This window comes from Brassica napus, chromosome A9 (genome assembly GCF_020379485.1).
Source record: "Brassica napus cultivar Da-Ae chromosome A9, Da-Ae, whole genome shotgun sequence".
Classification (NCBI taxonomy): Eukaryota; Viridiplantae; Streptophyta; class Magnoliopsida; order Brassicales; family Brassicaceae; genus Brassica; species Brassica napus.
Genome location: NC_063442.1, coordinates 37,516,082 through 37,536,854, shown reverse-complemented (window position 1 = coordinate 37,536,854; position 20,773 = coordinate 37,516,082). Strand labels below are relative to the sequence as shown.

Genomic DNA, 20,773 nt, shown 5'->3' with positions numbered 1-20,773 from the left:
GTTATAAGTGAAAAATCAAATTTCTCAATGCAACTATTTTTGTTATGTTCTAAAGATAAATTAGTGAAATCTAAAATAATATATTAACTTGCTTATTAATTATAGGTAGGTTACAAGTTTTTAAATTTATCGAATCTGACATTTTTATATAAAAAGTAGTATGAAATATAAAATTAAATGAACTAAGATAATGATAAAAATAAAAGTTAAACATGGTTATTTGAAAAATATATAAGGTTTTCCAACCTAAAATCAATTGGTGTTAGGAGGAAGCCCATCTATATTATATTGCTTATGCCACTTTGTGTCTAATACGCTCCATTATGGGCTTCTTAACCTAAAACCAATTGATGATAAGAAGACTGATCCATCTATCTTATATATTGCTTAGGATATCTTCCAACTACCCGATGTGGGACCTTTTGTGTTTAATAATAAATTTCTGTACTGTGAGAATAATGAAAGTACAAACAGCTTAACATGCAAAAAACTGAACACAAAATGATGTCTCTGCTCTCTTCCAGTGTAGCAATACCAAAAAAAGACTGCAATGGAATAAGCATAATATTTTTTTTAAGGATTGGGATTCTAAAAGAGGGTAAGTAAGAATCAGAATCCTTTGCTCTGTAGTTCAAGTTGATCAAAGCAGAAACTGGACTTAACAGCGGTTAACATAAGCCTTCCGGTCCATTCTTCTCCTGGCTTCAAAGTGATTGGTCTCTCAACTGCTGCACCATCCACACAAAGCATGCTTTTGTACTCATCATCCCCAAAATTAGCCATGGTTTTAGATTTCTTCTCCCATGGATTCCACACCACTGCATCATCATCACCATCGTAACTCATGTAAGAAACTAGTCATCCACAAACTTTAAGTGTTGTCTGAATATCTTTACCTGTATCTGGGAGTCCTTCCTTTCCAATAACATATGTTCTTTTCCGTTCATGGTCAAGAACTGCTACCACTTTGGGAGATCTAATGTAAGTCCGGTCCATCTGAAACCAAAAGAAACATTCTGATATGACTTAAACCAAAAGACAGCTTTGTTCTTCACTATACATGTTTTGCATGATCTTTACCTCAGATTCAAAGGTTATTGAATCGCCTTGTTCTGTCAAAAGCTCTCTTTTCCTAAGGTTGTCCAAGTAGTCCAATGTCTCTAACCCTTCAACCCTCACTTCACTGTTAAACCAAAAAACAAGTGAACACTTTTGTATTTCACCAAACACACAGAATGTTTTACTGATAAGTGGAAAAAAATACCTTATGTCAGAGACAGAGAGGTAAGTATGAAAAGCGAATAAGAAGCTAAAGGGCTTGCTGTTGATGTTTCTAACACGAGAAGTTAATGTTAAGTCTCCATCTATGGCAAGTGAAACCCTAAGACGGAGCTCGAAACTACAAAGGGAAACACACACATATAGATTTGAGAATCTATAAAGAGAAAGAACATTAAAAAGCAAATGATGATGATGGTTTTTTACCTGTGAGGCCATTGCTTTGAGTCCTCTTCTGATGGTTTGAGAAGAAGATCAACAAATGATTTGCCTAAGGACTCTTTGGAGTTAAGAGGAGGTGGGTTCTCATCGATCACCCATATTTTGTTCCTTGCAAACCCATGTTGGTCCAGTAATCCACAATCTCCAAACTTTCAAACACACACACATTCAATTACAATGTTCAAAACAAAAAAAGACACAACAAGAGAACTAACCTGAGGATAACAAATCTGAATCCCTCCACGCATTGCTTTTGGGTGTTTGAATATAGCCTAAACAATATTACATTTGTTAAAAATCAGATCTTCTTTAATAATACGTTTCAAGGGTTACTACTAGCATACCTTGTTGCTAGTGAAAAGGAGCTCTTCGCCTTGGTCATTCCTCCATGAAACCACTTGTCCTCCATGTAAACTAATCTGCAAGAATCAAAACCCACAACACATTGATCTCAAAAAACTCGACTTTAAGAGAGACATGAAGACAAGGCTGAAGAAAGTTGAAACCTTGGCAGAAGCACCACGAGAGTTTCGAAGAAAGACTTGGTCAATGCCGTTCCAGTCTTTGGATATCTCAATAGCTGCTTTATGATCCCATACTGCTGCGTAATGACCCATTCTTCTCTCGAACTCAGAAAGTTTCAACCTTTTACTTCTTCTTGTCCTAAATTTTTGAAAATCTCAAAGAACTTCCCGACAAGTTCTCTGTCTCTTGTCTTCTTCACAGCCCGAAGAAAGTATCAAAAGAGCAACACGACAAATGAGCTTTGTTTTTTTTTCTTTTTAATCTCACAAAAATCTCATGACCATGACCTCTTAATTATTAGATCTGCAAATCTTAAATACTCTATTTGTTGCTTAAGTACTCTTCTCTCAAATGAAATAAGACAGCAACGATAAGAACAACACCTGGCGATACAATGAGCAAAAAACAATTATCTTGGATTCTTATTTTGATTATTACTAGATTTTATCACCACCAAAATCTCTTTTATATTTATATATGGTACCAATATAATAAAATAAAAAAATCAAGTTTAGATTGTTTTTTTTTGTCAAATCAGGTTTAGCTTTATATGGTAATAAAACGAAGAAACAAAAAAAAAACACAAATTTAGAAATCTGATAAAATCCAACAGAAGAATAAAACGCCAAGAACAGAGTAAACAGTTTATAAACTTGAGAGATTAGTAAAGAAGACAAGAGAACAGAGATCTCTGATAGATTTATAAGAGTTTTTAGGAAGAGGTTACGTACATTGCTTCAGATAGACACGGCGGAAACACAACTGAACTTTCTTCATGTTATTATAGGGAAATAAAGACTTTAAAAAAAAACCTATTATAGTATTAAATAAATTATTGTATATTTTTTAAATGTCATTTATGTGTTTTGAACTTTTGATAATGTCCAGCCTGTCTTTGATTAAATAAGATACAGATTATAATTTTGAGGTTTAGAGGAGAAGAATGATAATACCTTAATTAGTGGACTAGATCCTTGGTGCACGCACGAGGATAGTTTAAAAAAAAAACTAATGATCTTTCTCTAATCTGTACTATTGATTTATTTATATAATATTGTTTTGTTATGAGCTATTTTTTTAACGAAATTGCAAAACACAAATCATTTTGTTAGGTATATATTTTGTCGTAAAACTGTAACAAAATGTAACATCAAGATTCCATGTATCCTCTCGCTGTCTCATGACTGTCGTCTATTAAATAAAAATGATTGAGTACACTAGATGACACCGTACCACGTGTACGGTATCCAAACCAACGGTCAGTTTCCATACGAAATCATTTGAAATTTTAATTGTGGGGGAATTTTAAAAGACCAACTCGACTAAAAAGGCTTGGCTCAAATGGAGTGTGAGGTCTGTTTCAATCCAAGTAGATAGTTAAATTGCTCTTTATCCTCTATGATGTGACTTAGAGCATGATTATCCAGGTTGCTTAGGTAGATTGCTTAGATTAATTTTGATTAAAAGAAAAAGAAAATTATCTTTTAATTCAAGCACCGTCGCTTAATTAGGAACAATAAGCTACATTGCTCATCTCCTTCTCTCTCTCATCTCTATCTCAGTTCTCTCCCCACTTCCTGAAATCAATAGATTTCGATCTCCATGTTCCTTCTGATCCCATTTATGTTTCTCGTGTAACCACAAGAATGAAACACACTTTTAGTAGTCCTATCTTTTTTTTGAAGTCTCTGTTTTTTTTTTTTTTTTTGGTAGTTGTGCCATCTCTGATTGTTTGCTTTTTGTTTATGATGGAAATGCAGATAACTTCTTGGGGTTTGAGGAGGTGGTCTTCTTATTCCCTGGAGGATGGCCGGATTCTAACAAGTGAATACTCTTCTTCTCTTCTCCTCTCTTGCCGTATGTTTTGTGTATTGAATTGTCTCCTTTGAAGAACATAATATTGGCAAAAGAATCTTTAAAAATTTTAAGCACCCTAAAATAAGAGCCTTGCAATGGAGGAGAAAAAATGTCAAGTTGCTTAGCTAAGTCTCTTACTCAAATTATCTCCTTAAATACTATTATTATATTATTAAGCAACCCATTATGAGTTGGTAGGATAATGATGCTCTTAGTTCTGTTAAATGTCTAATGTATGTGTTTTATTCGGTTCAAAAAAGTGTGTTTTATAGGAGGACTATGATGAGCCAACGCCTGTCTTCCCCTCCCATGGCTCTGTTAGGGGTTTAGGTCTACTATTGCGTAATGTTTGTATAAAGACTCAAAGATAACAAGAACTAACTCTTCTTATTGTTTTAACAAACTCACTCAAAACTTAAAGCTTTCAAAACCTCACACACAATATCATCACACGAATATTGTCTTTATATAAGGTTATTGATATCTTAATCCTAATAGTAAACACAAGTATTTAGATAACTCCTAAATACACTTTTATCCTTATCTCTAAAGATCTCAAACTACTTAGGATTAGGTTTACTTGACACTCAAGCTTACTTCAACATCTACTTCCCGAACCCTCTCTTCCTTATATAGCAAAGGCCCATCCACTACTTCATAGTAGACCATCTTTACTGTTGTATATTACACTTTTTTTTTTATCTTCAAAAGTTCGTTCATAATACAATCTAGTGACCATTATGAACGAACATGAGAAGATAAAAAATAATGTGCAATATCAAACAGTAAAGTTGCTGATCAAGAAAAGTAAAAGCATAAACAGAAAGATAAATCAAATCCAAACGCATTTACATCATTCTTAAATGTCGCTGATTTAGAAAAGTTTTATAAAGTTATATAAACTTCAAAGTCTAAAAGAAAATAAAATAAAGTTTGGTTAGAGAGAAGAGATGTAGTAAAAGAGTCTGAAATGAAGGAAGAAAGAGAAAAAGGTCACTAAGGATCTGTAGACCTTCTGACGGTAAGCTCAGCTTTGAGATGGAGGATGCCATTGATGAAGTTAACATTATCCTCCTCTTCAACAAAAGACGTCCATGGAATCCCAAACAAGTTCCTGTACCCAATTGCTTTCCCTCCTGTGAAGGTGTAGTTCCCTTTGTACTTGCTTTTGAACTCCTCAGATGGGCTTGACCTCGCCGAGAACTCATAGTCCACTCCGAAACCCATCGACCCTTTCTCCTGCATCCCTAGGAACAGCCCGAAACAGTGATCCGAACTCTGCTGGTCCAAGTTGCAATGCGCCGAGAGGAAGAACCCTTGACCGCCTAAGTGAAAGGCCTGAGAAAAGATTCTCCCGGAAGGGAACAATCCAATGCATTCTTCTCTCTTCAGGTCGAGGTAGACCACGCAGTGCGGCATAGGATGCTCGAACTCAAGTACTTTGACCGGTCTGTACTTGTAAGCCCTCTCTACGAGGCGGCGGTGCTCTGAGGCTGACTCTTCAGCGGCTAGGCTACGCTGCTTGTGCGGTGCTTCCGTCTTGAAGAAAAGCGCTTCCAGAGCAAGCTTTGACGCTAGCTCGTGGTCAAAGTCACTGCATGTCAGCACCTTCCTCAGCTTACGGCATGTCATGAACGGGAAGCGGATGGAACGCGCGAGACGTGACCCAAGAATCTCTCTCCGCACCTCCAGCGAAGAGTACCGCGCTCTTGCCCATTTCAAGACAAGATCGTAAACTGCATCCTCTGATGCAACTTCGAGATCGTCGCTTGACAAAACCGCCTCAATTCCCGCCAATGTCAGAGACATAAACTCCTCTGGAAACCTGAAAAAAAAAAAGACAACAGTTATACCGTTGAATAAATGCATACAAAAACTATTATACTTGTCTCAAAAGTTCTTACTTGGTGATGTCCTTGTGACGGGCAGCAAGGAACTTCTTAGCAGAATCGGTTAATGGCTGGACGGATGCAGCCACTATAACAGTGGAGGGAAGGTCGAGGTAAAGCAGCGCGGACTCGGTAGTCATAGGCTGGTCGCGGAGAAGTCTGCTGCAGTACCTCATGCAAGAGGCGACCTCGAACTTATCAGCAGCCATGAGCAGATCTAACAATGCAGGTGCTGTGGTGACAGACACCGTGTTGGTATAGATAAAGTTTAAAAGCTCCATAAACGCAGCTTCCTCTGCAAACACACACACACACACAAAGTAAGGTATGTAATATAATTATATAAATCAAACAAAATATGTAACCCCATTTGTGCCTAGTCCTGTTACTAAAAACAAACTAACATCCATCAAAGCAGTTTCCTCAGTCATATACACAAAGTAAGGTATGTAATATAAAATCAAACGCCATCCATTAATGTCGAAATAACACACAACAAATCAACAAAAATATGTAAATCCATTTGTGCCTAGTCCTGTTATCTAAAAACAACCTAACATCCATCAACGCAAAGTAAGGTATGTATATAGAATCAAATCCATCTATTAAGTCGAACTAACACACAAACAAATCAACAAAATATGTAAAAATCCATTTGAGCCTAGTCCTGGTTAAAGATATATAGATCTAAAGACAAAACTAACATCACATTCAGATACTACGTTCACATGAATACCAAGCCAATACACACAAACAAATCAACAAAATGTAATCCATCTGTGCCTAAGTCCTGTTAAAAAAAACAAAACCAAAGGACAAACTAACATCACATTCAAATAATGTTCACATGAATGAATACCTGATGCATTAATCAGAAGAGTGGCATGCCTTTGTCCAGATTCCAGCATTCCATTGGAGAACAGCTGTAAACATTTAAAAAAAAAAAACACAAAAAGTGAGACACACACACACACACATACGTGGACAACAAGACACAACCACCATTGAAAGATTTACCTTGTAAAAGAAAGGGCTTTTGGCAGCTAAGATAGGAGAACTAATATGAAGCTCTCTAACCCTTTCAACCCCAGAATAGTCAAACGACTCAAACCCCCAGTTCGGCGCATTAGTCACATCGTCCTCATCATCACCTAAAAAAACCAAAAACCAATTCCTTCTCTATCAATTCAAACACAACACAATAAAAAAAAAAGTACGTAGCTTTATAACTAACACTACCTGCAAAAGCCTCTTGAATCATAGCCTCGCCTTCATCCATATCAGGCTTCTCATTAGTCAAAACCTGCTCCTCAGCACCCGCCAGAACGTCTGAAACGTTAACTGAAAAAACAAAAAAAAACAAACCCTTACAACTGATTAATCCCAAAAAGGAAATGACTTTCCTTTATAAGAAAACGTGAGGAAGAAGATTGATTACCAGACTCCTCTCTTCTCCTCTTGCGACGACGAGCCCAATCGGAGATACTCCCAAACCCTTCAGCGCCGGGGTTCGAGCCAGGGGCCATGATCTCGATCCGGAGCAACCGGTCGGAGAAGTTGCGGTCGTTGAAGGCGAATCCGAAGTCGGGTTCGGAGGAGGAGGAGTCAAGGTAGAGTCCGGGGGGACCGAACATGTCCCCAGCCCCAAACTTAAAGCCTGGAAGTTCAGGTAGATCCATGTCTGAGAGAGGTATCAAGTGAAAAGGAAGAGACTTTGATTTGATGATCGTTAGTTAGTTCGAAAAAGAGCGAGAGACAGAAGAGACTGTTGTTATATAGCTATCTGATAACCGGTTCGGTTTAACGAACCAGTTTCCGGTTTACTTTAGATGATTAAATATTTGGTGTATATCTGGTCAAACAGCTTTGGATTTGTTTCTGAGAAAACATTGAATGGCGGATTTGTTTCCTTTTTGGTCTTTGACTCTGCTTGGATTTAATGGGAATGTAATCTTGAATGCTTCTTAATAATTTGCATTAAGCCAAAAGTATTTAAGTTTTGTAATCTTATTGACTAGACCACCTTGACTATCTAATAACCGGTTCGGTTTATGAACCAATTTCCGGTTTTCTTTAGATATGCTATATATTTGGTCAAAGAGCTTTTAGATATGCTATATATTTGGTCAAAGAGCTTTGGATTTGTTTCTAAGAAAACATTAAATTGTGCATTCATTTTTCTTGTCTTTTAGCTCTGGTCGTACTAATGTATTCTTGTCTCTTTTTAATTACATTAAGACAAAGGTGTTAAGTTTCATCTATAAAATTATAACAGGATTCTATCTAAATTTTTCCCTTTTAATACTATTTTATTTATTATCTATGCCACTGTTTTTCCAAACACATTGATTATTTCATTAAGGATAGTCTCGTAATTTACATACTATACGATTTTAACCTTTGTATTGGGCTCTTATTAAATTTTTTTGTCATATTAAAAAGCCCACACGTTGGTTTTGGTCCAAGAATAAGCATATATGATTTAGATATGTCTTAAAGTGGGGTTTGGACTAACAAATAAATCATATGCTTATTTTTAAATTTTTTTAATAACGAAGTTAAAGAATTAAAAGCAGGTCACTTTTTGGGCAATTTGGGCCGAGTAGAAAATTTGTCTAATTTCCTAATCATTTACCTTGGGCCATTCAGTCCAATTTCCAATATTTTGTTTTTTTCTTTTGTGAACCATTCCAAATATTTTGTTTTTGTTTTTCTTAACATCATACAAATATTTTGTTTATATGAACAAAAATTAAACACATGATAATTATACTTTGACTTTTCTTACTATAATTTAAAATTTCATAAATTATTGGAATATTTGTATTGAAAGATGTAACTCTTTATTAAAAGAATAATATAATAGTTTATTAACAATTTAAAATTGTTAAAAATGACTTTAGAAAAATAAATCACAAGAAAAAAAATTCACAACATAATAAATTTAATTGATTAGAGAAATACCAATTTAAATCATTTATAAAATCAAGTCTAATTGTAAACATAAATACTCATTTAAAATTAATAATAAAAATAGATGGTAAGTTTAATTTTTTTCTATAAATAAAATACAAATATATTAAATTACATTTCACAAATATTTTTCAATTTTGAAAAAAAAATTTAAGAGGAAAATAATTTCGCGCTTTAAAGCGCTTGTCAAAATCTAGTAATGTTATTAATTAGATCACCTAAATAATCTAATAACCGGGTCGGTTTAACCAATTTCCGGTTTCTTTTAGATAACTAAATCGTTTGCTATGTTTATGTCAATAGAGCTTTGGATTTGTTTATGAGAAAACATTTAATGGCGCTTTCATTTTTCTTGTCTATAACTCTGCTCGTGAGCCTCGTATTTTGTATTCTTGGATGTTTCTTAACTACATGTGTTAGTTTCCTAATTTTTATTAATTAGATTAACTTAGAATCCGCCTTCGTAGGAAGACATTTGCTAAAAAGGAGATATCATATAAGCTTACAGCATGGAGCTACAACGCGCAATGCAATAATTTATGCTATTTTTTTATCTTAGTTGTTTCAAGTTTATAAGATCTAATCTGTGTATTGATGAGCTTAATGCCGTTTTCAGTGAATCTTATTGAATATTATGCTCATATCAAGTAAAATCTACAACGATGGTATTAGGAAAGTACTCTCGAAACAAAAGCCCTAATTAAAGATGGTAAACAACAAACGATACGAGAGAAAGAAAACAACAAATCCAAACGAATGGGTTTAATGATGGGGCTGGTGTTTGAAATTCTTCAACCAGTTGTTGAGGCGCTCCATAGCTGACAAGTCCACCTTCTTGGGAAAATTAGGGTAAGTAACAGCTTTGGGTTCTGGTTTCACCATCACTCGAAGTTTAAGCCCAGCCTCACAATAACCAGATTGCGAGGTTATAAAATAATGAACTCCTGGTTCCGTAAGCCTAACAAGATCGTGTCCCGTCTTGTGCACGGCTACAGGAGACGTTGGATCGCATGTTATGAATTCTAGATCACCGCTGATCTCATAGACGTCGTTAACTTCATTGGCATACTCGAAGATAAGACTATCTCCAACATGAAACTGTTTCTCCTCACTCCACTTGTTATAGAAGTCACTATCATAAATGTTTGTCCATCCTTTTGAGTCTCCTACCTTGTAGGTATTTCCGACAGGAAGGATTTTGCTAAGTGTTGGTGGTGGAACCGGACTGGAGGGATCATGGATGACAAGAACTTCGAGCTTCTGTCCCAATACGCATTGAGTTTGGTTGGAGGTGATGAAGTAGTGAAAGCCTGGTTCCGTGAGAGTTACGACATCGTGTCCTGTGTTGTAGACGGTTTTAGGTGAAGAGTAGTCGCAAAACTCGTATTCCAAAGAGCCAGATACATGAGTCACATCATTGATGCTGGGATTGTATTCGAAGACGAGAAAATCTCCCACGTGGAACTCCTTATGGTCGGACTCGGCCCAAGCGTAGTAGACGTCGTCCTTGGCAGTCCATCCTTCGGAGTCTCCAACTTTGTAGACCTTCGCCGAGCAGGAACTCAAGAGAACCGTGAAGCTCATCATCATCATCAACACGAAGCTGAAGATTCTTGTTCTTGTCGCCATTATCTACCGAAGATGAACAAGAAAGAAAGTTTTGGAAGAAATCTTGAAATCGATAGATCAGAAAGCGTTGATGAATGGTGTGAATGAAACAAAATAGAATAACGTGACCCTCCTTTTATAATGGTTTAACAGATGCTATTTTTCCTTTTAAAAGATTTGCCTTTCTACATTATTTCCTTTTTTAGCGATCTAACTAAACCGTCTAACTTAGATTTTGCCGCCTTGAAAGAAGTAAGACTCTTGGTATAATACGCTACGTACTTGGCTTCAGTCCCATATGCTGATATGCTTTCCCCCATCTAATAGGCTTCGCCAAAGCCAAGCTGACTTTACATCACGAAGTGGTACTTCTTCTCGTGGTGGCAAGTTATCAGGCAGTGCTATAAAAAGAAACTATAATCTATATACAAGTTTTACAGAAGTGGGACGAACTCTGGTTGTTTATTGAGATGACCATCAAATTTGTTGGATGATAACTGGGCTTAGGGTGGATTAGTTAGACCAATCTCCAATAACATCTTATTAGGTATCAGATATGTATCCCCTATAAACGAAAACTAGATTTTGACCTGTGATTTCAAAGCGCAAGTTTATTTATTTATTTTTTTTCAATTGATAAATATTTAGTAAATGTCATATTTTCATATATTTGTGTTTTATTTTATAAAATACTTAAACTTTTTATCTTTATTTATTGTTTTTCATTTTAAATAACTATTTATGTTTTAAAAATTAAACTTTATTTCTTTAATGAATTAAGTTTGTATAACTCTGATAAATTAATTTTATTATGTGGTTAATATTTTAATAAAAAAATTATATACTTTTAGTAAAAATTTATACTTTTCAATGAAAAAATCAATTTTTTTTATGAATGCTTAAATTATATTAAGAAAAGAAAAAAAAAAATAATTAAGAATAGTTGAAAAAAAATTATTTGAACTTGGACTCAATGACCCAAATGAAAAAAAAATGAAAATTGGATATGATTTCTTAATCGGCCCAAATAGTCCAAGAGAGATCTGATGTGGGCTGGATCCGAAAAAAATGACCCAATATAGATGTGTTATTAATATTACTTGATTATCCTTAATGAAACATTCAATGTTAGTAAAAAAAAAGGGAGACTAAGGTAAAAAAGACAATAGGATCCTGCTTTATAGTATAGTATAGATCATATTACATATATATATATGTATATTCAGTTTAATTAGTATATACTTCCATCCAATATCTTACAAGTTTTAGAATTTTTTTTTGCTTCAGTAAAATTCATTAATCATTAATGTGTGTTGTCTTAAATCATCTCCATCAAAGGCAAATTGTTTTTCTTATTAGATTGATTTGCTATTTAGGTCTCTAGTGAGTTGATGGATCAGAGTAATTGTCTAATAAGTTTCTTTCGGGATATATTAAGCAACAAAATAAATAAAAACCTTTTTACAAAATTGCAGTCTATTTTAGTTTGTGATGGAATGTTTAGGTTTAAACCTTTTGACCAATATCAATCCATAATGACAAAAAAAAAAAGACAAGAAAATTTGCAGAATCCATACAAACGTTATTATTTTTTTGAATTACAAACGTTATTATTGAGAGAGACAGTATAATTTAAGCAAATTATTAAAGCTATTAAAAACTGAAATAAGTGACCCTTAGAAAACTATAAAATACTACAACAAAATAGCTGTTGTCCATTACCTGTAAACCTAACACTGCCAAACCTGACAAATCACATCACCAAACTAGGTCCAGTTTTCATCAAAGTACAAAAACAAAATCTTTAAATAAATTTACAGCTATCTATAATAGACACATATTAAAAAGAAAAAAAAATCATTAATAATTTTTTACTTTAAATATTTTTTTTTTACTTTATCCTCCAGGAACAACAACAAGACAACCTCCAATTTCAGACCATGAGATATTGTGGGCCATATGTTAACAGACACAGAGAAAGAACGAGGATTCGATTGATTAAAATTAAAAATATATTGGTCTCTTTAATTAATAAAGTACCAAACTGTAAATAACAAAAGCATTTACTCGTGATATAGCTTAAGGAGCGATCTCGAGTCTTGGCTCGAAGCTAAACCCAGTGAAGAGCTGAAGAGGGAACTTCTTGGAGACAGGACACTTCTGAGACCACTTCCAACACTTCAACTTCATGTCAAACATCAAAAGCGCAGGAGAACCATAGCTCTGAATGTAAACAACATCATCACTGCCACTACTAGCAAACACATCGTCCAGCTCACCAAACCCTTGGAAGTATCTCTGAGGCATTCTCGCCATCTCTTGCCACTCTCTCCCTCCTTTCAAACACCATATCCCAATCCCTTTGATAATGTCTGGCCTATCGTGCTTCCCTATCCCTCCAACGACCACAAGCCTCTCCTTGAGGTTCATCAGCCTCCCGCAGGTTAAAGAACACGGCATCGGAATGAAACTACTCATCAAAGATGACGTGGAGGATAAGTTAGAAGCGATCAAGCCGTGTCGATGATCAGAGTTGCCTCCTGTTGAGTAGATCAAGAAGTAGAGAACGTTGTCGATGATCACACTCTCGTCTCCTCCTCTCCATCCGGTTAACACGTCGGTTAAGGACGTCGTCCACGTCATCGTTTCGGAGCTGTAGAGATGAATAGAGAGCTCCCACTGGAAGAAGTTCCCTTGAACTTGCTTTGACTTCACCACCGAAACAGAGTAACTCTGTTTTGCTCTGTTCATGGAGGTAGACAACGCCGTGTAGTCCGTAGACCTGTGACCTGGCGGCTCGATGAGCCTCCTCCATTGCTTGGTGATGGGGTTCGAGACGTAGATCTTGTTTCTACAGTCGTTGTCCATGAAACAAACCAATCCGCAAGAGGAAGCAACGAACCAATTCGAAGTCTCGATGCAAGGGAGATCAAAGGTGTACCATTTCTTGATAACCGGGTCGTACGCGTAACCGGATGGTTCGTCGGTGGTAGTGAACATGAAGTACCAAGGCCTCTGAGAGGCAGAGTTGTTGTTGTTGGAGGAGAAGTTCCATAAGAATCTTCGAGATGAGACGATCTCGTTCCATCTCTTGCAGACCGTGCCGGCTCTGAAGATGCTTGCGATGGGGAGAAAGGATAAAATTCTTTCTAGTAGATCGTCAGGGAGGAGAGTGTCCATCGAAAAGGTTTGGTCTTTGGTCTCATCGTCGCTAGGCTCAGAGTATGGGTCAGCTTCAGGGACGTATGTGATGTAGTTGTAGGGATAGTGAGTCCAAGACGTTTCTGCTTCCATCCTCAAAAGGCCACTGAAAAAACAAAACAAATAATTAAAAGAAATCACAACCTAACGTAGAACATCCATTACACAACATATAACCTCTTCAAGACATAAAAAAAACAAATCAAAGAGATAAAAGTTTTGAACCAGATTTGTATTAGGACACATGCATAGCCAAATCTAACATTTAGACTGACAACTATTGCAATATTTTTTTTCAGACAGAAACCAAAAGGAGAAAGCTTGTGTCATGCTTTCAACGTCGAGATTCAAACTGATGACAATTAATACAAAGATTAGGTATTAGGTAAACAAAAAAAAGTTGTCCTAACGCTTACATCAGCGAATATATGGTAACACCAATACATCATTAAATACCAAACCCCCATCATCTATCAGTTAGGAGCAAGGAACAGATTCAATGAACCAATCAGATAATTTTAAAATAAGACAGTGAAACCAAACAGAAACCCATCTCGAATTTTCATTACATACCTTTGAATAGGAGAGCACGTGGGTCTGTGAATGTTTAGAATTCTCGAGATTCAGACCGAAAAAGTATAGAACTTTCTCTTAGATTTGCGAGTGGGAATGCCGGTTCGTTATTGAAAAGACAAGAAAGATTAGTTTTTTCCTGAAAGTGGGAGATGGGGATGAAATGGGTTTGTCGGGATATCGGATTTGTCGAGAGTGGGGAATGAGGACAAGGGTATCATCAAGTAGACGAGCCTAGGAAAAAAAAAATCTGGCTTAAAAATAGATAGAAAGAGAGAGAAGGAAGAAGAGACGTTTCGGGTTTGATTGTAAGTATGAAATGATACAGACAGTGAAGAGGAAGGAGGACAAAAGAGAAACGTAATAGAGAGAGAGCAAGCGAGAGGAAGAAGAGAGAAGAAGAAGAAGAAGCAGACGTTTGATCCCTGCTGTTTTCTCTTCTTTCTATTTTCTTTTCCCCCATTTTATTATGGGTTTAAATAAATAAAAATATTGAATACAGTGTATGCGCGTGTCTGCGCGTGCTGTTACTATATTTTGTTTGTGAAAAGAATAAACAATACTATATGTAACTGTTCTATTTATTAAGAAAAGTATTTCATGGGAACTTACAAACAAGAAAATAAATGAAAAATGTCATAGCACCAATAATAATGCTGTCTTACTCAGCAACATGTATATTTCTTTTTAAATAATACCCAACCGGCGCTGTAAAGTGGATATAAATATTATTTTAGGGTAAAGTATATATCAGTAAATAACATAATGACAAAAATAATATTGAAATAACATATTGAATAAATTTAAACTGAAGTGTGAAACCACTAAACTTGACTCTTAATCAAAACGTAATGTTTTTCAGTTTAATTATATCGCATTTAAATGGATTTTTATTTAGATTTTGGTCTGTGTTTAACTAAAAACAGTTCATAGATGTTGGAAAAAAACCGTGTGTTAATTCGGTATTTTACCTCTGCACCCAGAAGGGGTAGCTGAAAATGACGTACCACATGAGGTAACCCGTAACCTTATTTCTTTTGATTATTTTCTGAAAATAACAATAAACTAATAAAAATGTTTATTATTATTTCCTTTAGTAATTATACTTTGCTTTTCAAACACTGAAAGGTCTGTCTCTATACTTTCCTTAGCCTAGACTTCTCGCAGTTGTTGACAAAAAAAAAAGACTTCTCGCAGTTTCTTAGTGGCCATGCCCTTTACCTAAAACACTCGCTAGATCACTATGCATTAACAAAATTAAAACCAAACACCAATAAATAACTAATCAGTCTGTACATATTACTATAAAAAATTTCGTCATGTAGCAAGAAAGTTAAATATATTTAAGTACAGCTTTATAATGGTGATGGATTCATATGCACTAACTACTTCTAACGTGTAAAGCTATATATTGATCTCAGCTCATACCCTTTGCTTTCTTTCTTCTTTTGATCATATTCATATGCCCTTACCCTTTATGGTGTTATGTAACCACTCCATTATTTATATTCCATATAATAACATTTATATGCAATAAGTGGGCTCATATGCTAATACTATATGAACATTGCTGGTTATGATATCTTTTACAAATCTTGGATCTTTACTATATGTTTTATTGATCTCAATTCAACCGTCAATTGTTTATTTGGTAGTTCAATATTGAATATAGGTCACTTTTTGATTCGTACGTAGCATCATAGAGTAGTCTATCAAATAATAATAAATCTTCTTGCCAGCTGAACTAATTATGCTTGCATAGCGCTTATTGTACTCTTATCAAAGTAGACAACATATAACTGGAATGTTTGTTATTTCATGTAATATTATAGTTTGAACTCACGAATTCAAGAGGGCAATGCGCAACTAAAGTTGATACGTGACTCGTAATCACGTACCTATTAATGAAATTAGAAATGACGAAGACAAATATCCAGTAGTATATACCATTTACACTTCGAATGTTTATAAATCCAAAAACCCAAGGCATATATACCTTAAACTATGTGCTGGTGAATAGTAGCGATGCTGATGATGCACTGTCTTAAATTTTATTTTAGTTTCCTTGCGAATATATTAAAGATTCAAAATACTTTATGCACATGGACACCTAGTTTTTCAAAGACTCGAACTTAAAAGTTAAAACAAATTTTCCAGATAAGAGTAATTTTTGTAATATAGATCACGAATCAATACAAAATTTCCATAATATGTGCCACTATGTAAAATTCATATTGGCAAAATAAGATCGTGCCTACTATGGTTTTTTTACCTTATATAGTAAAATAGTAAAACAAAAATTTACCTTAAAAATTGTTTTCTTTACCTTATAACTTTTTTTTAATGTAAGAATATTATAAACCTCAAAAACATATAGGCACGAACGGATCTACAAACTTTCTACCAGGTGCGGGGTTTAATATCCGCCTATGGCTATAGCTGTTGATTATAAAAGTAATCACATTTGTTATGTTAGTTTTGAAGGGTTTTGAGTTTTGGCTAAATCCAGATACAATGTTTAAAACATGAGTTGTTTAGGACATCTCCAATCTAATTCTATTTTCTACTATAAAATAAAGTAAAAGTAAATATGAAGTAAAAATTATTTTAACTCTACTCTATTTTCTATTTTATAATGAAGTTTACTCTATTTATGAAACAATTTATTTTTTGTTTGTTCATCATTATTTCATTATAGAGTGGAAAATGAAGTGGAGTTGAAATATTTTCATTTCAAATTCATTTTTACTCTATTTAAAAAAAATGGAATTTTACATCGGAGATGCTCTTATAAATGTTTGGAAAAGTTTTTGTTAGCAAATTGGCCTTGCGACCACCGTTGATAATTTTGGTGTATAAGTTAATTTTTTTTTTTTAATGAATGTAAAATTTAATGTATAAGTTAATTTAAAGATAAAACCAGAAAAGGGAATAGTCAAATCGCGTTTAACATCTAATAAACAATGGAATAAAACAACAATATTTTTGTCAAAAGAACAAGACTGTGATGGGAAGACTGTTTGGAAGATCTAGCAAGATCAGTATGCACTAATCAATTTGGCCCATTTGGTGGTTTCATATAAAGATATACAAATTTTTAAAATGATAGATGAGTAAAAAAAGATAAGGACATAGTGGCAAATACTAATTTGTTATGGACCGGCCTTGGTCTTTTTTGCAAAGGTAACTTTGTGCACATTAAGTCACTTCTCATTCTTTATACTATGGAGCAAACCCACTAAGGGCATCTCTAATGCAACACTAAAATTTACTCTATATTTCACTCTAAAATAAAGTAACTCTATTATAGAGTTGAATTTGCTCCAATGGTTCACTCTATAATAGAGTGGAATATAGAGTAATCTTGTTTTTTTACTCCAAATATAGAGTGAAAAAATAAGATTACTCTATATTTCACTCTATTATAGAGTAACTCTATTATAGAGTGAACCATTGGAGCAAATCCAACTCTATAATAGAGTTACTCTATTTTAGAGTGGAATATAGAGTAAATTTTAGTGTAGCATTGTAGATGGTCTAACGCATGCACACGCATACACATCTTTGTGTTTATAACTGTGTGTTTTTGTGTTGATAAACTAATGTTTAGATACTAATTGCAGACCCTTTTTTTTAACTTTTACTAATTGCTAATTGCAGACTTTATACAATACATACATCCCAAATTGATTTGCTCAGAGCCGTCAAAATCTGACTGGTTCTGATTACACACGTTCATGTGTGTCTACATGATTATGTAAGAGTCTCAACTCAATTATCCTTCACAAAGCTAGTTATATCTGTGAATTAAAAACATATGAATAAGGTTTCGTAAGTTCGTAAGTTATGTTATGTACGTGGAAGGTGGGCTAACTTTTGTTGTTTTATCTGTTAACTAGATTCTAATCCGCCCTTGAAAGGGCGGATATATTTTTTGTTTTACATTTTTTTTAGAAATTTAATTTTCATATGTGATTTTCTTTATAATCATATTTGTATAAAATATTTTTAAAAAATTATTAGTAAAAGAATTTGATAAAATTATATTGAATTTCTGATGTTGCGTAATTATACACTTATGCCATAACTATTTTACATGTTAATTCTTTTTAGTGGGTGTATACAGTATATATGTGGTTTATAGATAAATTAGATATAAGCAATATTTTCATACCCAATCTAGACCCGGGGTTGAACCGATAAACTTGATTGTAAAATATATATTTAGTAGATGTTTTTGAAGTTAGAATATCATTTGAATCTTTAATAAGATATATAGATTACATCATCTGAAACTTTAATAAGATATAGTTTACAAAATGAGGAGATGCATGTAAAATCTTTTAATTTTTTTTGTTTTTTGTTTATGCTAAATATGTTAAATTTTGTTGATAATTATAAAATTTTCACTTGTGCATGATTTTATATTCTGCTAAATAGGTTAAATAGGATAAATTTTATCGACCATCATATTTATATAAATATATAAAGTCAACAGTTATATATATAATAGTATACACCTACTTGTTTCCATCCAAATATACAAATAAAACAAAGTTCATGTTAATTTTAGATATTTAATTTTTACATATCTGATATATATATATATATAATAATAATAATAATAATAATAATAATAATAATAATAATAATCATCATAATAATAAGCAGTTAGTAACATAAACCTAAAAAAAAGTTTTGTGACTTTAGTAGTGGAAACAACGCAAATACCCGTTCGCAGATCCCGGTTCGACATGTTCCCATCGTGTTTTCAATTTTTTTTGTTTTTCTTTCACTGATGGCATAAACTTAATTTTCCTTATCTTCTTCCCCAGTTGAATTAGGTTTCCCAGAACAGAGTTTTACACCCGCCATTGTTTTTCTTATAAAAATCCATCAATTGTTATGCGCTTTTGTTGATTTTATGGTTAAATCTTGACGTTTTCGTTTTCCACGTGTTTACTTTTTTTTTTTGATGAAACCACGTGTTTACTTATTCATATTGATTAACACATAAATTTGAAGGAAGGTTTCTTACTCCTTAGTGATCAACATAAAGTCTGAGTCATTCGGATTTTCAGAGTAAGCTATATTCGTGAATCTGTTTTGATATAGATTGATGTGGTTGATTATTTTGACTCACCAACCAAGTTCTGGGTTTATGTCTTTAGATTTCATTAGAAACGCTAATTCTTCATAAACGTGTACTTGGAAATTACAGTGTGCAGTTACAAAAAGAAATTACAGTGTGCCCTATTTTCTCCCTTTTTACAGTGTTAAGATGATGATTTATCAATCAGTAGATGAACCTTAACTGGGTTTTCATTAGAAACCCTGATTCTTGATAAACGTGTGATGGAAATTACATTTGTGTAAAAGGTTTGTCAAAAAATTGAATTGGTTACGGTAGAAAAGGTGTAAATGATTTGTATCGTAACCGTTTTCTTTAAAAAGAAATAGAACATGGTTAATGTTTAAATATAATTAGATATAGTTATATAAAATCAGTTTTTTCAATCTGACACTCTCCCAACTGAGCTATCCCCGCTTGTTAAGGTGTTTTCACCTCTTTGCCGGGAACCCAAACAATGTAAATAGTCCCTCCCAGCGCGAATCGAACCCGGGTGGCGGAAGTTACAGCCGGGAACATGATTTTTTTTTTTTTTTTTTTTTTTTTTTTTACCAAAAAAAAAAAAAATCAGTTTTTTTTAAAAAATTGGACATAACATTTATCAATGGGTCACACTGCTGTTTTAATAGAATACTAGATTTTGACCCGCGCTTTCAAAGCGCGGGATTGTTTTCGAAATATTCTAAATTTATTTGATATAAATTTGTATTTTAATTATATCTACCACTTAACTATTACAAATAGAACATTATATTCAATGTTTTGAAACCCGATCCGACCCGCAGTAAAATTGGCAAATTCGGTGGCTCATATGTAATCCATTTTAGTTTTGAAAAAAAAACTGTTATTTAAAATTTTATAAAACCCGTAACAACCCTTATTCTCTGATATCGATTCATGTTAATGTAATGTTTTATGATATATTTGTGTTAATATATTTGTTCAATTAGTTTATATTTGATATATATGTTACATGTCTCTTTGAGTAACCCGTAAAAAATATATTCATAAACCTATCAACAGTAACATGTTTCATCGTATAATTACTATTAATATTTCTTTTATCATATATAAATATAAATATATATATATATATATATATATATATATATATATATTTAATACTCTAACTATAAAAATTATATTTTTATGTATTTGGTGAAGGTTTTGAACAATTTGTTTTTTTTTTGCATTTGGATTAATATATAGTTGTATATATACAAATGAATAGATATATATATATATATATATGTATATATATATATATATAAGTATTTATTACATTAATAACTAAAATATAATTGATTAGTTATTCAAATTTCGAATTAATATAAATTAAATTCATTAGTTTAAAAAATAACAGATTAATTAGTTAGTTCCTTAATTTTAGGTATGATGTATATTTAATAATCAAATTATATATGAATAGAAATAATAGGAAATATAATTAAATATAATGGTCCAACCTAAACTATTTGTAAGTAGATAAAAGTTGCTTCTGTTTTAATAGTATTGA

The 20,773-nt window shown here is 33.3% G+C and overlaps 4 protein-coding genes and 1 long non-coding RNA gene across 5 annotated transcripts; 1 reads left to right on the top strand and 4 right to left on the bottom strand.

Moving 5' to 3' along the window:
• Positions 1–450: 450 nt before the first annotated feature.
• Positions 451–2,456, bottom strand: LOC106365101 (putative glucose-6-phosphate 1-epimerase). The gene is made up of 8 exons (XM_013804554.3): positions 2,007–2,456; positions 1,845–1,919; positions 1,716–1,772; positions 1,486–1,649; positions 1,265–1,399; positions 1,081–1,183; positions 897–996; positions 451–818 (listed from the first exon to the last, which is right to left on the bottom strand). Exons 1-8 carry the CDS (start codon positions 2,115–2,117, stop codon positions 610–612), a joined length of 954 nt encoding a protein of 317 aa, XP_013660008.1. The 5' UTR covers positions 2,118–2,456; the 3' UTR covers positions 451–609.
• A 990-nt stretch (positions 2,457–3,446) lies between these two features.
• Positions 3,447–4,043, top strand: LOC125578505. The gene is made up of 2 exons (XR_007316606.1): positions 3,447–3,659; positions 3,786–4,043. It is a non-coding gene; the product is annotated as an uncharacterized LOC125578505 (long non-coding RNA).
• Positions 4,044–4,690: 647 nt separating this feature from the next.
• LOC106365100 (BTB/POZ domain-containing protein POB1) lies at positions 4,691–7,859 on the bottom strand. Its single transcript, XM_013804553.3, has 6 exons — positions 7,210–7,859; positions 7,011–7,112; positions 6,789–6,922; positions 6,631–6,694; positions 5,787–6,066; positions 4,691–5,707 (listed from the first exon to the last, which is right to left on the bottom strand). Exons 1-6 carry the CDS (start codon positions 7,448–7,450, stop codon positions 4,879–4,881), a joined length of 1,650 nt encoding a protein of 549 aa, XP_013660007.2. The 5' UTR covers positions 7,451–7,859; the 3' UTR covers positions 4,691–4,878.
• Positions 7,860–9,467: 1,608 nt separating this feature from the next.
• LOC106363653 (early nodulin-55-2-like) lies at positions 9,468–11,009 on the bottom strand. Its single transcript, XM_013803362.3, has one exon. The coding sequence runs from the start codon at positions 10,371–10,373 to the stop codon at positions 9,507–9,509; it is 867 nt and encodes a 288-aa protein (XP_013658816.2). The 5' UTR covers positions 10,374–11,009; the 3' UTR covers positions 9,468–9,506.
• Positions 11,010–12,328: 1,319 nt separating this feature from the next.
• LOC106368477 (F-box/kelch-repeat protein At3g61590) lies at positions 12,329–14,728 on the bottom strand. Its single transcript, XM_013808442.3, has 2 exons — positions 14,127–14,728; positions 12,329–13,659 (listed from the first exon to the last, which is right to left on the bottom strand). The coding sequence occupies exon 2, from the start codon at positions 13,644–13,646 to the stop codon at positions 12,432–12,434; it is 1,215 nt and encodes a 404-aa protein (XP_013663896.2). The 5' UTR covers positions 13,647–13,659; positions 14,127–14,728; the 3' UTR covers positions 12,329–12,431.
• Between the last annotated feature and the right edge of the window lie 6,045 nt (positions 14,729–20,773).

Excerpts from the sequence above, each read along its gene's own strand:
- LOC106365101 (XM_013804554.3), bottom strand. The coding sequence starts at position 2,117 with ATGGGTCATTACGCAGCAGTATGGGATCATAAAGCAGCTATTGAGATA. Across the intron at positions 1,650-1,715 it reads TTCAGATTTGTTATCCTCAG|TTTGGAGATTGTGGATTACT; the intron begins GTTAGTTCTCTT and ends TGTGTTTGAAAG. Across the intron at positions 997-1,080 it reads CAATAACCTTTGAATCTGAG|ATGGACCGGACTTACATTAG; the intron begins GTAAAGATCATG and ends TTTTGGTTTCAG.
- LOC106363653 (XM_013803362.3), bottom strand. The coding sequence starts at position 10,373 with ATGGCGACAAGAACAAGAATCTTCAGCTTCGTGTTGATGATGATGATG.
- LOC106368477 (XM_013808442.3), bottom strand. The coding sequence starts at position 13,646 with ATGGAAGCAGAAACGTCTTGGACTCACTATCCCTACAACTACATCACA.
- LOC106365100 (XM_013804553.3), bottom strand. The coding sequence starts at position 7,450 with ATGGATCTACCTGAACTTCCAGGCTTTAAGTTTGGGGCTGGGGACATG. Across the intron at positions 7,113-7,209 it reads GAGGAGAAGAGAGGAGTCTG|TTAACGTTTCAGACGTTCTG; the intron begins GTAATCAATCTT and ends TTGTTTTTTCAG. Across the intron at positions 6,923-7,010 it reads GATTCAAGAGGCTTTTGCAG|GTGATGATGAGGACGATGTG; the intron begins GTAGTGTTAGTT and ends TGGTTTTTTTAG.